At 42.5% G+C, this 16,818-nt stretch overlaps 1 protein-coding gene across 3 annotated transcripts in view; it reads left to right on the forward strand.

Moving 5' to 3' along the window:
• The window catches only part of Jvl (javelin-like), a 90,103-nt gene that overhangs the window by 68,907 nt on the left and 4,378 nt on the right, over positions 1-16,818 (forward strand). For 2 of the 3 annotated variants that reach the window (XM_076799510.1, XM_076799511.1), the window contains exons 3-5: positions 11,416-12,783; positions 13,048-13,146; positions 13,221-13,901. In XM_076799510.1, the coding sequence (XP_076655625.1) occupies positions 11,416-12,783; positions 13,048-13,146; positions 13,221-13,901 (2,148 nt within the window). Of the gene's footprint in view, positions 1-11,415; positions 12,784-13,047; positions 13,147-13,220; positions 13,902-15,833; positions 16,251-16,818 lie in introns of those variants that run through there. The other variant, XM_076799512.1, reaches the window with a different exon arrangement.

Raw genomic sequence — 16,818 nt, forward strand, 5'->3', positions numbered from 1 at the left:
ACGGGTCAGAGGGCGGTCTACAGGGTGTGCAAAATGTGGTATCTACCGCGAATAAAATATTCACTCTACAATTGCAAACGATTTTTAAGAGTCTCAACGTTAACACTGGATTCACGGGACCCGTCAAAATGACGGTTTCTAAAATTTTTAATTCAGGAATATGGAGATTGCAAACATGGATCCATGAGGAATTATTTAACAAATTGATTTTTCTGGGTATACATTATTTAAAAAATGGCTACAGGTTCTGATAGATATATTCATGTTATTTTTACAAGGAAATGTAAAATAGTCATTTTTAGTGCTCCGTATACCTAGTGTTAAAAAGAAACGATACAGAAATAAAGAGATATAAAAATATGTTACATATATTAAATGAAAGCTCACAAATTTCTTGTACGCTTGGTCACACAATTTTCCGTTTTTTATTTAAGACCGGATCTGCAGTCAAAATCGAAGTCGCTGTTATGTCTGTAAATTCTTTAAGCTGGAAAATTTTGTATAATTTTTTCAAAACATCTAACAATAGCAGAAGGTACACAGTATTACAAAACGTTCAACTGCTCATTATCTGCAGCCGAAATCAATGTCGTCACCCATCCGAAAGATCCTCGAATCGGTACAGTGATTTCCCTATATATGTCGCCAAGGCATAAACGTCGCGGAATTATCCCCACTACCGCGGAGTATACCCCGCGAGAGAAATTCTTCAAGATCACCTTGCCCGACCGAAAGCGCGCTCAACCTTCCACAATAACGAAGCAGTTATCGAGCTCCCCTAATTTAAAGCATAGCTCACGCATGTTTCTGCTCGCAGGCCGCAGAAAATCGTCCGCATAAGGCAACATTCCCGGCATGTCAGCGCGCATAAGAATCCGCGGGACGTAGTTCGCATTAATTCGCAGGGTGCCGCGTATTTCCATTAGAATGGTCGGCGCGCGGCAAAGGGAGCTAATGAAATTTTTCCCCGGGGTTGCTAAAAGCGGCCGCGATTCATCCTGCCCTCGACCATAAACGTAGCTATATCTCCTCTCGTCAGGGCCGATATTATAATGTCGGGACCCGTAAAGGGCTTCCGAAAGGGAGAGAACTCGCCGGATCGGAACGAACGACCCGCGGATTTGCAGGTGTTTGCGTGTCTGGCACCGTTCACCGGGACACAACAAGTACACATTCGTACGGGACGAGAACCTTGATGCGTTAACCGGTGTCCTTGAGACACGAGGCCATCTCATGCGCAGCTCGTGGCGCCGACCGATCTCGTCGAGAAACCGATTTACCCCGGGTGCGAATCGGCGTATCGTTTGCCTGGCGGAAGCCGGGCAAACGATACGCCGCAATTCCTCCACTAATACACACAGAGAAGTAGAGAATAGAGATTTTTTAATTTTAGGAACTTCATACCTACCTCCCTGATAGGTTGAATTATACGGGGAAGCTGGTCCTCAAGAATTTTTAATTGTTGTGTGGTTGGCTGTACGCTTGTAAAAATTTTACTGTATCTAGAGGGTGACTTGAAGGTTCTATACAAAAATTTTGAGCTTGCTAAGTACATTTGTCAGTGAGATATGGTTACTTGTTCTTGGACCTTCTTGACCAGGTGACGTTGATTTAGGCTGCAGATTATATTTTATGTAACCTGTACAAAATTTTGTAACAGCGTGTAACTTTTACTGCATGTAGAGGATACTGCAAAGGATACAAAAAAAAAATAAATTTTAGCTCGATAACTGTATTTTTTACCGAGATATGATTATTTGGAGACCAGTGGCGGGAACCGACTAAAACCGTGTAGCTTCGTTCGGCTTAGATCGAGACTTTCCTGTGCTTTGAAACTTCTACTGTATGTGAGAGATATTTTGTGTGTGCTAAGTTAAAAAGAGATACTCAGCGAAGCGATCTCGCTGTAATTGCACAATTCAAATGCATATTGAGTTTCTGAGAATAAACTGAAGAATTCAATGGTACAATTGGAGGCATAAGCCAGCATTTCGCAAGAGCCTAGACGGGCTCTAACGTTTCGAGGTTCCTTGAACTCCCTGGGAAAGCCGACGAACGAAATGACCAACCGGAATTCAGTGATCGCGCAACGTTTGTCTTTTCTCAAGCACGGTCACCTGGTTGCGGCATTTAAACCGTGTTGTAATTCCCCTGGAAGCATAATCCGTCCCAGTTGAGGAAACGGATCCCACCGTTGCCGGTGTGCGATGATTCATGCCGGTCTCTCTCGACAGACAGTGTCTCGGTTTCCTTCACCGTTATTAACGCTACCAATAACTCTGACATCTCTGTCTTGCTCGATAATTTGTTGCGTTACGTGACCGGTGATTTTGATCGATCATCGGCCATCAGGTTCCTTAATATTTCCTTTTCTCATTCTCATTCGCTTCGCTATGAAATTCCCCCATTGGCCACGCTGTTAATTGCGCATGCTCGATTTTATTTTCCTCATCGAGCTACCAACTGCCTGGAAGGTCTGGTTATTTAACAGGTTGCTTAACACTAGGTTTACCGGGCATTAAAAATCACTATTTTGCGTTACTTTGTAAAAATAACAAGAACGTGCTGCCCACATTTTTAAAATAATATATACACAAAGAAATAAATTTGCTAAATAAAGAGATAATTTTTTTCACATCCTTGCAGTGTTTGTCTTTCTTCAAGATTTTTTTCGGGGACAGTTTTAACACTGAGTTGCACACAGAAAATTTTTCGATAACATTCCTTCGCCAATAATGCTTTTAAAAATTGTTCAATTCATCGTGTAATTCATGATTCTACATCTTTGTGAGTTTTTAAATGTAAGGCTGCAGGACATAGGTTTTTCACAGTATTTATTAGAAATTGCAAAAATGTTCCAACAATACAAACACGAGGAAAATCCGTTTAACATTGATATTTTTGCTAATGCGATTCACACGGTCAATTTGTACCGTAAAATTCGATCACGATCGGGTCCGTTGAAATTGCAGAAACGTTCCTAATTAAAATCGAAGCGAGAAATCGCACAGCATGGGATCGATTCGTTCCGCTAATGTTCGAAGATGGTTTTTCCAGAGAATCGTTAGCGTTTCGCCAATGGGTTTTTGCTCTAGAAAAATCGTTTTCCGTATAAACAGTTAAAAATCGGAAAAACGCGTGCTTTCTACTCCGCAGAGTAGAACGATTTTCTAATGCTTCTTTCGCGCGTCTCCGCGAAAGAGTTACGGTATAGAAGAACGGGAATGCAATGTAAAAATACTACTATACTCGATATAAATCATGACTTCCGAGGTTTCGCAGCGGCGCTCATCCGTTTTATCGAGCGGACGAGAGTTGAATGCGAGATCACTGACCATTCGTTGTCTATTCGATTTTTCTACCCGGCATGAATGAGGCGTGTTGCAATTTATTATTGGCTCCGCGACGTATCCGGCAATGCGCACCAAGGCACAGTGAAAGTACAATGATTCTTCCGTCATCCGAAGATTGCAATTACTCCAAATAAAAGACGGGTCGGATCTTGTCCGTAAACCATCGGTCAAATTTACGTAACTGACAATCTCGTTTTGCCACTTTCTGCTGTACAGGGTGTCCCCAAAAAATAACACCAACAAGGAGACAATACTTTGCGAAATAACCAACGAAAAACGTGGAATGCAATTTTTTTCGTGACGCACCGTTTCCGAGAAAAATGCTATCGAATGTGATCTTCTCGAAAATTATAAAATTATTTTATTTCACATTTTTGAGTTATCAGTTTGCATCGAAACTTCGTTACCAACACAACAGGATTGGAAGAAACATTTTAAGCAGATCTAAGATTAATTTTTAATTTTCTGTGACTTTTTGAATGATGATGCATGTTTCCTGTGAACATTTTTCGCTGTTCGTTATGAGATATTTAGGACGATCCAATTACGTTGCTCGTCGTGCATACTATCCGGTAATAATGAACAACAAGTGACAAATTACAGTGATTTTGCGAACGATCACAGTCCGGGGGACACGCTAATTGCGCAATCTTTTCCGACATTCGCGAACATCGCGCAAACAGCCACGGAACGATTGCTTGTTTAATTGGATCGATTATACGGAATTTATGCAGAAATGATCTGGAGATGCTCGTCGGATTATGCAACAAGCACTGTGCCGGGATGCTAATTTCGGATTATCTGTTCCATCGGGAATGCGTTATGCGAACATAGCGCGCGGCTTCGTTTTAGTTTACGACGGTGTTTATGTCTGACGTCGGCGCTGCGCTGTTTCGAACGATTGCATTGTGTGCAGATGGAACGCACAAAGCGGTGCGTTTTACGTCGAGTGACACGTTAACATTTGTATTTTTATCCTTTCCTCGACGGTGGAACTGCAATAACTTTCAACAGACTTTTGTGATCTTCAACTTATGAAAGTGCACATAACATTGGCTGTTTTATCACCAAGACCTTTATATAAGTCACAGAAACGACAGACTCAAAATTGGAATAACGATTCAATTAAATAAGAGTATTTTGCACACTCGGAAGGATGCATTTCAGATGCATCGCACAGGTGATAAGCTCAATAATAAATACTGTCTTTTGCTCACATAAATTTCATTTAATTTCTATGCGAATAAATTCAACATTAACCCAATCTAATCTCAGAACCTTGAATTTTTTGCACACCTGAAAGGATGCATTTCAGATGCATTACACAGGTGATAAGCTCAATACTAAATACCGTCTCTGCTCACATAAATTTCATTTAATTTCTCTGTGAAGAAGTTAAACAAAAATCCAATAAAATTTCACATTTTTTGCACACTCACAGATATTTTTATGCGAAATAAAAATTGTTTGCCTCGATTAAAATAGAAGCCAACTAAAAAATTCCTTTGCTCTTTCAACAAAAACAAGCTGAGACCACGAATAAAGCGTGAATATTTATAAATGTTGCTTTATTTTGGTCTCAAATGCTTAAAATCCGCAGTGCACTCGAGAATATGCGTTTTGAAAAATAGTGGAAGAGAAATTAATATTTTTGGGAGGACGTTCCCGAAATATTTGGAGGATAGAGCGATGCTCAGGGCTCGGTTCGAGTGACCGTGTTCGATGCAGAAAAGTGCAAGGCTCGGTTTGGATCAGGAAATCCTTGTTGCTATAGTGCAAGAGGCTAGGCAACTACTCTGATTTCCAGGCGCGCGTGACGGGTTAGGCGGTATCCGTCCTCTGCTCTCCTCTCCTCTCCTCTCGCAGCCCGTTTTCTTTTTCCAGCGATCTGACACTGAACTCGATCGTTGATCTCATTCAGGGTCGAGTGTTCCTCCAGTTCTTTAAGTTACGAGCCACGTTGTTTTTACCCATCTTCGTTTCTACACGGGATCCAGCGACCTCTGCGTTGCGCCGCGTCCAGTTGCACCTGTGTTCGTCCTCTAATTAATTGTGGCGGGTGATTGAACTCTCCTGGAACCGCTTGCTTCGGTTGACAATTTTTTTCAGTAAAAATAGACAGCACCAGTTGCTCAACTGGTAATTTTATATGGAAACGATACAATTTTTCTACGAAAGGTCAGCCATACTGAATTGTAATTATTTTTCTGTGATGCTTGAAAATTATAAATGCACTTTTAGCAGCACTTTGGACAACATTGTTCATGATGTGGTTAAAAGAATATTGGAAACATCGTGAACTTCATATTTCGATGATTTTTGCTATTTACGTTGCAATTGTAATGTTTCGATATTGACAACGTTACAAGTAGACTGTAAATTATGATCTTGTATAACATTTTGTATTCATATTGTACATTAATTCTAATTATGAATACCGGAAACGTAATAAGTAGACTGTGAACTTCCTGTTTGTGTGACATACGGGACTCAATAGGATGCAACAAGCATAATTAAATTTCTCATGAATCAGTCGATAGGACTTCTTTGTACTCAAAATTATTGTCAACATTTGCTAAAATATCCAGAGTACATAAAATTATAAGTTCCAACATTGTCTAACTCAAATAAGTCTGAATCCGTCATTTCTGACAAGTCGAGTACTTTTTAAATAAATAAAATATTAACTTTTGACTCGATTTAAACTTCACAAACTGGGCCTCGTTATTCTCGTCGACAAATGAGATTAATTAATTTTGGTGGATCGTCCTTGATCGGCGAACACTGTATACGATAAAAATATGGTCGATCTTCGTTCCGAACTCAGACATTTTATAACAAACGCTGTTTACAAGCAATCAAAGATGATTCACTCGACCGATGTCTAATTGCGAAGGTTCTGAAGCGACTAATTATCATCTTACGTAGAAAGTCGGAGGAAATGTCACCGAAACGGAAGTTGCACATCAGTTGCCTACGATCAACCTTGTCGTCCTACTGCATTCTTGATCATTATAAGCCTCTGACAATAAGCCAGTGACTCTCAATCATTTCACTCTTACTTTAATACCAGCACCTCTGCTATAATTAAAAATAAGAGTCCAACTTGCGCACTTTGCTGCACCCGAGGACGCAACGTTGCAGTGGCAGTGCAACCGACTTAATTAATTACGTAAAATAATTTAGAAAATTTATTTAACACATTTACTCCTTGGAACATATATTATGGTAAAAGCTGCTAAAAATCTGGCAGAGTATATTGTTAATATTTTTATAAGATAATCCAAAGTGGCCACTTTTAGTGCCCCGTGAACCTAGTGTTAACAATCCAGATTAAGTGTAGTCTAAGTAAAGAGAATGCTTCATTCAGCACTGCTTATTTGTGCTATAATAAAAATAATACTCGAACTCTGACACTTTCGCCGCATCAAAGGCAGCAACAGAATTCGGATCGAGAGCGTTACCGAAATGGTTGCGAAAGTCTATCGGAAGGCTGTAATTTAACAATATAATTGCCGGTTATAGCGTATATACATATATATAAAACCTTTTCTTTTCCAGTAGTAATTCATCGAGCCCCGGGCAGTCGACGTGAAACAATTCTACGGCCGTTCCTCTAATGAATAGTCAACGTATATATTATAGGGTAATTGCCGAGTGGTAATGCAGTAATAGTTTAATCACAGCCCTTCAACGTTTGTTGGATGTAGGGTTTCACCTCAGTGAAAGTTCCCCGACATTTTCTCCGGCCGTGTTCATCTTGTAATGTGCAATTGAACAATTACTCCGACGATTTTTATCGCCGCGAGATTGAACTTTATAATGAGCGTACGCGCAGGGATAGGATTCGCTAATTGAACCAGCGATACCACTGCGCGTCCTTATTAGACCGGTGCTCGTCGCGGTGTTCACGGCTAAAGTAAAAGTTTTCGAGGAGCAACAGAACACCGAAAGTTTAATGGAATATGATATTTAATCTGCTGTAACTTCGCGATAAAAAATCCCACAACGACGTACCTGCGCTCGTTACACGCCGCGAAGTCTCCACTTTCACCGTGTCCGAACGTTTATTTTTATTAAAAATATTTTCATACAAGACAATCGGCCAGAAGATGAACACAGTGTTTCCCGACAAAATCTCACATTTTTCTGTTTCGAACGCCTCTGTGGAGCTTAAAAATTTTTTTTTGAGAATCAAACTGTTACGGACTCGAGGATTTAAGATTTCCCTTCGCAACGAGCCCTTAAACATTGTTGCACGATTTTCCGTTGCTGTTTTATTGCACTTTATTGCAGCTCCGTCTACAGCAGGATCTCGAGAAAAAGATTTTTATCAGCTTCCAGAGAGCGTAAATATAGAATCACTTTTTACAGACTGTTGTAATAGCTCCGATTATTCTTGCTCCAGTTATGTCGAAACTTACGCAATGATTTGGACAGTATAGTGCTCGATGAAGGTATTTTTTTTTGGATTAGAATGTTTCCGTCACAGCGGTAGCGGACGAGGAAGGGGACTCGGGTTTTTTCGTGGACGATATTCGAGATTACTATTGTAGAAAGGGCTCCGGTCCGTCGATTTTTACAGTCGATCGAGTCCCCGTGTTTCTTCTTGGCCCGCACTCGTCACGGGAATTATTACAAGAGGCGCTTTGACACAAAAGCCTCGTTTTCTCTTACTTTCCTGCTTCATCGGTCGGCTAGCCGTGCCACGCATCGCAATGCCGCAACCTTTAACGGAAACGATCAGCACGCGCTACGTCGCCGACGACTATTTTCGAAAGAGTGCGCGACACGGAAGCAAACTCATGCCGTACTCGGTGAAACGTCCGCTTTCCGCTTCGGGGACACCGCCAATCGACTCTGTCCTTCGTCTTTTGTGCGAACAAACTTCATTGCTCCACTAACAGGGATTCCATAAAAATTTATTCCCTCTTTCGGTAATTAATCAGAAATAATTTCGTAACTTAGTACTCTACCTCAGGAAAGCAGAAATATTAACCACCCTGTCGAAAACGCAGAAAATACACATAACTTGTCAGAAATAACAAATCAGAAATAATTTCGTAACTTAGTACTCTACCTCGGGAAACCAGAAATATTAATCACCCTGTCAAAAACGCAGAAAATACACGTAACTTTTGAGCTAGTGACCTCCTACAGTTGAAACTTGGGTTTTCGGAATTTCCTCGCCAAAATCTACGGGATTACATTTTAAAAAAGTTACAAATTTCTGGTTTCTCGAGGTGAAGTTTAACACGAACTCTACCGAGCCTAAACGTGACTTAGACTTATCCCTTTATGATAACAGCAAGATTGAATTTGCTCAGGTTTCATACGATTTTTATGGTAACATGTACTCCAAAGAAGAGATATGTTAAAAAATTTCTCGTGAAAACGTTTTCATAGTTTCCACCAGTCATTTTGATTGGTTCGGTAGTTCTAGTGTTAATCTAAAAATCGTTTTCATTAATTCCAGGCGATATGAACCAAATAGGAGTTGTTTAAAATTACGCATTTTTGTGAAAAATGCATAAAATCGGTGGGAGTATTTTAATTTAAGAGTGTCAATGCATTTCCTGCAACTTGATAATACTATTAAAAAGAGGAATAAATTCCTGCTCGGCTCCTATGGCTTGCAGTGGACGCAAATTTGTATTTTGCTTAAAGATCCGCGGTCTAAATGAAATCGTTAAACGTAGAATTCGTATTAAAACCTAATATTAGTGTCTTTTGTGCAAGCATATAGGAGCGTACAATGGTTAAGAGACGCCACGGATTTAGTCGAGGTTTTTATGGTTCGGGATCGGAGTGCATCAGGCGAACGAGCGATGGCCTCCAAACACGTGTGCCTACGGAACGCTGAAAAACGTATCCGAGTACACGCTAGATGAGAATGAAGCGACGAGAATCAGGTTATTAGGACCTAATATCCGTTTCTCTCGCGAGCGGCGAACAAACCGCTTCCGCTGGTCTGGAGGCTTTCAAATCGCGACGATTTTTGCGTCTCGCCGATTTTTATGGCCGCGGATAACAAATTGAAAGAGGAAATTACGCCGGGAACCGGGGATTATTATTAATTCCTGCATAATGCGCTGGAATTGATGACGTGTCGAGCGCCTATTCGACAAGTTCGATGACTCCGAAATGGAGATTGATTTCAGTATCGTTCGAACCGGCGCCGATTGAAATCGGAAGTTTTCCTTTTTCGACTTTAACCAAGCCTCTCGAGGACTCGCCAATCACCAAAGTTGCTTTAAATTTTTCTTGAAAATTGTTCGCGTATTTTCTCGTCGCGAACAGCGAAACCGCACGAGCACTCACGCAATTGCATAATTTTTCAAAGAGATGGAGGATTTGAACTCGGCGCGAGGTTTCCGCTTGTTTCGGTCCAGTGTGCAATAAATGTGAAACACGGCCGCAGCGATTTTTCTAGCGATTAATTAATTGGCCGCAGATGCATCCGGCCGCGAGAGCTGTTGCATCTCTCCTCCCGGTGCCGACTTCTCTTTCGCAGAAAGAGCGAAAACTGATGAAACGCTCTCGGTGTGTTTTCTGCCGTTTCTAGATTAGCGGATAAGTGACTCCGCGGAAAACACTTTATTTCGCACAGTAATTATGTGCCAGACGCAGCCCGCTTCGCGTATCCGCGCGTTGCATCACGGAATCCGGTGCAACGCGATTTATTCTACTTTTTTCAGACGCAGCATCCATTTGTTGCGCACGAAACATTCAACTTCCAAGAATCGGACGGATTTTTCTGCAACTTAACAAAATTTCCAACTTCAATTGTAAAATAAAAATAAAATTTTTTTTCCGTCTTAGAATATTTTCATTTTATTCATACGAAACTGATCCGATTTCCACATATAAGATTGAAACGTTTCGTGATCTATTATATACAAATTTTGTAATGGAACAAATATTTTGTAATATTTTCTGTAATTTCTTTGAAATAATGCCACAATTTCCAGTGGTGCTTCAGAGTCACCACTCGAGTGCTAAGGGTTAATTTACGCAAGCACCATCTCGTGGTCAACGAAACTTTATGAAAGAGGGAATAGGAAAAACAGAAATGTAAAGACATTACAAATATTTAGAAAAATTGTTATAATATTTTCGACCGATTGCAATTATTAAAGGAAGAAATAATATGTCCAATAATATATATTTCACTGCTACGATGAATTAGAGTATCTTCGTCTTCGGCAATTTCTTGCAAAAAATAAAACCGTCTCTCAGGGGGTATACTCCGCGGTAGTGGGGGTAACTCCGCGACGTTTATCGTCCAGGCATTGGCGACATATACAGGGTACGGCGCAAATTAGTCCCCACGATTTTTCAGCCCCTTCGGATGGTCGAACAGAAAAATGTTTCTTACCAAAGTTAATCAGTGTTTAACCGACAAGAAATTGCAATATTTTAAATTTTAAAAAAATCGATTTTCAACAAGAAATCAAGGTCGCTGTCATATCTTTTAATTGAAACATTGTGAATGCTCATTTCCTCAACGTTTGTGTCGCAAGATCTGTTAGTTCATTACATGAAATTGTGAGATACTTTATAACAATGAACCGGTACGCTAATAGTAAATTTGGTTTTTTGTGAGTTAAGTTCTGAAGCAATGTTTACGTTCATTTGTTTACCTCCAAATGCGAGGCGTTGCTATTATGTACCGTCGAAATATTTCAAATATTTTGGCAATATTTTCTTTCAAGGTCATCTGAAAGTCATCGTATAGCAGGTCGTTGAATTCGTCGCGACGTCGTCTACAATATTATGAAGTTAAAAATACCAGTTCCATTAAAAGATATGACAACGACCTTGATTTTTTTTTATGTAAAAAATTGCAATTTCTCGTCGGTTAAATACTAACTTTGGTACGAAACACTTTTCTGTCCGACCACCCGAAGGTGCTGAGAAACCGTGTGGACTAATTCGCGGCGCACCCTGTATAGAGACAAAGGCAATTTTATTTCTATTTGACGAAAAAGAGTGACATATAAAGATTGAAGGTCGTTGCAAGGATTCCACCGACTGACTCGTTTGTCCTTTCTGTTGGCAGTGTGGCAGCGGGGCCGGTTCCACGGAGGGTGTGATCGGTAGCGTGAACGGCGTGAACAGCAGCAGCAGCGGCGGTGGCATGGACTGCATGCCCCTTCGTCCAGGCCCGTTTCACTACCTGATAAGCGAGCAGGCCAAGTCGTTGGTGGCCCTGCAGGAGCTGCAGAATGAGGTCGGCGCCCTTCTCGAGTTCCGGGACCTCGTCATGGAGACGTTCCCAAACCTGCGACACAAGATGGCCGCGACGGCGTCCGCGGGAGCGTCCGTGATGTCCTCCTCGTGCGCGCAAAACTCGCACATCCCTCTACCTCTGTCGAGCCCGTCCTCCCGGAGGATCAACGAGTGGGAGCCGGGTAAGGTCCGTCGACGGGTACCCAGGGAAGGCGGCGAGTCCTCGTCCTCGTCGTTGCCCAGAAGTCGCAGCAACTCGCACAGCGGTGGCACGAAGAACAACTGCAGCGCCACGGTGCAGGACTCTGGCTTCAGCACGGAGACGTCCTCGAAAGACAGCGCTTCGACGGCGATAGCGCCTAGACCTAACAGTCCTAGGCCTGCGATCCTGGACGAGGCGGAGGACGAGCTATGGAATCTGTTGAACGTGATCCACCGGAAGGGCATCAGGCTCAGAGAAGAGGTAGAGTGTCTTCAGGGTCGGTTGGAGAGCGTCGCGCCCGAGGATCTGGCCGCGACGGATATCCTAGACGCTGTGAAGGACGTGACGTTCCTTGGCGGCGACAGGACAACGGTCGACCTCGAAGACGGCACGGAGGACTCGGAGAGGAACTCCCAGGTGATAGCGCTTAGAAGAGAAAAGGAACAGCTGTTGGACAAGGTCGCGGAACTCGAGGCCGAGACGATATCCAGCCGTGCCAGGGCGCAGGAGCTGCAATCGGAATTGGCTGCTCTGTCAGCCCTGAAGACGGGACTTGAGGATAGGCTGAGGGCAGGACTGACCGATTCGTCCTCGGACATCCTAACGCCCGGTGCTCAACGGCTGCAACCGATCGCACCTGTTCTCTCGTCGCCGAAGAGCAACAATGTTAGTAATATTAAGAGCAAGTCCTCGGCGTTCGCGTCTGTCGCGACGAACACCAAGGCCCACAAGAACCGGTTCAGGACGAGGACCATTGAAAAGAATGTGCTCCTCGATGTCACCGCTGCCAGGAACGAAGAGCTAAGGGATATCGATGTCGAGGCGAGCGTGAAAGAGAGAAGAGCGAGGCTAGGGGCTCTGGACTCTGTTCTTGTGTCGCCTACCAGGGTTGCCCACGTCAAGGACGTCGAATCGACGAAAATTGCTGCCATTCTCCGCGAACACTCTCCCCTCGAGCTGCAGCGGCATTTAATCACCACTACCGTCCATAATCAGGTGAGGTCGACCAGATTTTCTGAGTTTCGGTTGTCAGCTATTCTAACTTGAAAGGATTACTGTAACAAATTTAATAAGCTAAACAATATTTTAGTGGTGCCTCAGAGTCGCCATTGACATGCTAATTTTTAAAGTTTAGAGATATGTGAGCTGGGAATACTCTATTTATAGGATACACGACTCTAGCCGTGCTAAACTAATAACGATAGAAGATATGTAAACTTTATTGATCTGTCTAACAGAATCTGTGTCGGTATGTTGCAGGTCCTACGGAGAAGGTTAGACGAAGTACAGAAAAGCACGGAAACCCTCTCCGAACGGTTAGATAAGGCGCGCGAGGAGAACGATGACCTACGTTTTCAGGTAATTATAATACCAAGTGATTCCAACCAGTCATCTCCAACCACGCTAACCAAAATCTATTACTTCCATTCCAGCTGGAGGAGAGGAACATCGAGCTGGAAGGCACGCGGGCGCGAGTCCGCGTGCTGGAAAGATTGCAGCAACGTCCTCCGACGGAGCTGGACCCCGACGGAAACGGGGACCAGCCTCGGGATCAACCGGGCCTAGAGCCAGGCAGCAGCACCGAGTCCGCTCGCGACCACCACCAAGCCGTGGAGGTGAAGCCGTCACCTCGTCGGCGACCTAGTCGTATACCCCTACCAGGATCCACATCAAAACCAGCAGCACCTCGTCCACCGAGCCACGGTCGTAACGACAGCAAGGAGTCGTTGAAGTCGTTGACGAGACCGCCCCGCGATTCTAGTCGTGACAGTCACGGCGGCAAGTCTCTGTCGAAGGCTCGGGACTCTAGCAGAGACTCCCTCGGGAACAAGAGCCTGACGAGGAACAGCGGGACCAGCACCGGAACCAACGGGAACAGCAAGGAAACGAACAGGGAGTCCCTGAACAGGTCCCTGCCGCGTAACAATTCCAGCCGAGACTCCCTAAACAAATCCTCCTCGCTGTCCCGAGCCCGAGACTCGCTGGAGTCGTCTAACAACCTCGGCACGTCCTCATCCCCGGGGACGACTCCTCCGCGAAGACCGCCCGCCCCCGCACGCCGTTCCTACAGCCTGGCCCGAGCCTCGACGTCCATTGACTCTGAGAACGGCAAGGTACGACCCGTAAAGCAATACTTTTGGAGCAACTGGCTGAAGTCGTCGTTGTCCAACGGCCCCGTCTAGTAGACACACCTCCGACACACCTGGACGGACGATTCTCGCTGTTAGGGACACCTCGTTCGATACGCGTCCCCACGAGTCCACAACCCCTTCATCATCCTTTCCTGTCTCGACGCTGCGCGATACTTTTGGCGATTTGGCTGGACAAAGTTGTTGCGGAAGGATAGATATTCTCTTTTATTTTACGGTTTTTAGAGATTCCTTTATTTTTATTGTAGACTCGATGTTTGATTTTTATGTTCTAATGATGTACAGGGCGTGAGATCACCCTTTTCGAGGGTGCGTTAGATGTTTTGAGGGAGGATTGTTTGAGGTTCTGACGTGAATAAGTTCTTTTTGTTTTTGTTGGAAATTGAATTTTGAAAGGAGTATAAGTGGCTTCTTGTGTGCAATTCAAAACAGTCCGAGGACCTCGATTTTCAATTTAATAAGGTCATTTGAAGAGGAAATGAAATTTTGATCTGTCATCTGGTTCTCGTAATTGGTTGTAACCATTTTTATTTTGCATCAAATTCGCAGTCTTAACTGACTTGATTATGAGGAGCTTATTTATGGTGGAACCTAAACGGGACGATCTGAAATGGGGAAAGAATGACAATTTTATTATGAAGGCTTCGTTTTATAGAATCATGCGACACGAAACTTCCTGTACATTTTTGAAATTGTTTAACCCTCTAGTGCACTGATTGGGCCTGTGAGACCCGTGAAGGGAATGTTAACTTATTTAACCATTTTTTGGTTAATAGCGTGAATAAATTTGTGTCTTTTTTTTTTATTGTAGTAGTGTTTTGAGATGAAATGCTGACTTCATCATAAGCTACAAGAGGTGTATTTTCTTTTAACGATAATACACATAAAAGACTTCCTATCTCTGGGTACTAAAGGGTTAACATGTAGTCTGAGTAGCAAGTCACCGTAGTCTGTCATGTAAATAATTTTCAGTCGAATTTAAGTCAATTAATTGGTTCCTCCAATAATTCGAATTAGCCTCTTTGAACCTTCGTACAACATATACATCTAATTATAGTTTAAAGTAGAAGTTGAATTACACGTTAATTGTCACGAAGATTTAAAAGGCTAGTAAAACATCGATTTAAAAAAAAAGATCGAATCATTGTGAACGTATCTTGAATAATAGAAGACAACAATGCACGTACACGAATATCAGTATTAAACACTGGAATGATGCACACACATCAGATATTTTCGTAATTATAATAGCTGTCCATTCCAACCATTACAAATGTGAACTGAAACGAACATAGTGGACAGCTATTATGACAATCAGTGTACATCAGGTTTCTTCTTTCAAAAGTATAAATGCTATTAACCCTTGCAAGGCGGACCGTCAATTTTATCAATTTTACATATGAATTTTCTTATACGTATTCTGGATCATATTTTTCTGAGGTCAACGTTGATTTTTTTTTATTGAATTTACTATAGAATTAAATTGAATCATTCAAACTAGCTGTTTCAGAAAATTCTGAAATATTTAAATAGAATAGAAAATCGAAACCACGATGCTTATTCCTCCGAGATCAACAATTATCTGATATAAATTACATTAATTCGTTTCTAAAATTTCAGAAAATGTAGATAACATAGAAAATCTACATGCTGGATCCATTGAAATTTTTAGTTCATCAACCGAAAAAGCCAGTCTCTTAAACAGGCTGCTAGAAAATGGAAACGTGGATAGATCTTTTCAAACCGCGGGTCAAAATCAACCCAAGCCCCGCCATGCAAGAGTTGATACCCGGTTGTATACTGTTCTTTCGACTAACTTTGAAATTGTTTAATGAAATGGGTGTAATTGCTTTCTAATGTGACTTAATCCAGCGAAATTCAATTTTGCCCGGCTAGATCGCTGAAAAATCCCCCAGCGCTCGGACATGTGCTCAGAGCCGAGTGTTCCCGGTAAACAGGACGGCCGAACTAGACCGGAAGTGAGGCTGCTGCGGTCAGCAGCGAGAAAATCGGTAGCTAGTCCCCTGGCATCGGTCTCCAAGTATAACCGATCGATCACGACTGATAATTTCGAATTCCGATTTCACCGCCACGAACAAACAAACAAACGAAAAGAAAAAAGAAAAAAAAATCACGATCAGTTCCTCTTTGACCCATCCTGCGTCTCTTCTTCTCGGCGTTCTCTCTCGTGGGCTCCTGTTTACGCGTGAAAACGACAAAAAAAAATAATAATAATAATAACAATGGCACAGACAAACACACACGCATCGATGCCTGCGAGAACGATGGTCGTTCTCGCAACAAAAACAAAAACCGTTTTCGACACGTGGTTCGAACTCTGACGTAACGACAGAGAAAAAACTATTGCCTTAAAACACACGACGAAAAAATCGCCCGACGATCCACTACCGAAAATGATCTCTGGAGCTTAGGCGAGCGTGCGTTCGAGCCCGTCCCCGGCGGCGGTCCAATAAAGAAAATGTGTGGCCCCTTCTCGCGTGCCGCCGGTTTTTCTCGTAAGTTATGCTTCTTTTATTATCATTTGCTTCGATGCTTCTTCCTGGATGTGGTGAGCTATTAGCCTGTATCTTTTTTGTTTATTATATCCTGGTTTGTCGTACCCTGTATTTTGTTTGTTTTGGTTTTTTTGTTTTTTTGTTTTTTTTTTTTTTTTTAAACGTAGTAGGAATTTTGTATCCTCTCACCTTAGAGTTTTTGGCATGCGCACGCACCCCGTAGTCAGCTTCCCACTGAAAACCAACTAAATTCTTGGGACATTTTCACTGTTATTGTTTTTTTTTTGTTTTTTTAGTAGATCATTCTGTGGCGTTCCTCATGGGTGATTCTAATCCTGGATTTTCATGCTGATTTTTAATTGTTG

Source organism: Halictus rubicundus, chromosome 13 (assembly GCF_050948215.1).
Source record: "Halictus rubicundus isolate RS-2024b chromosome 13, iyHalRubi1_principal, whole genome shotgun sequence".
Classification (NCBI taxonomy): domain Eukaryota; kingdom Metazoa; phylum Arthropoda; class Insecta; order Hymenoptera; family Halictidae; genus Halictus; species Halictus rubicundus.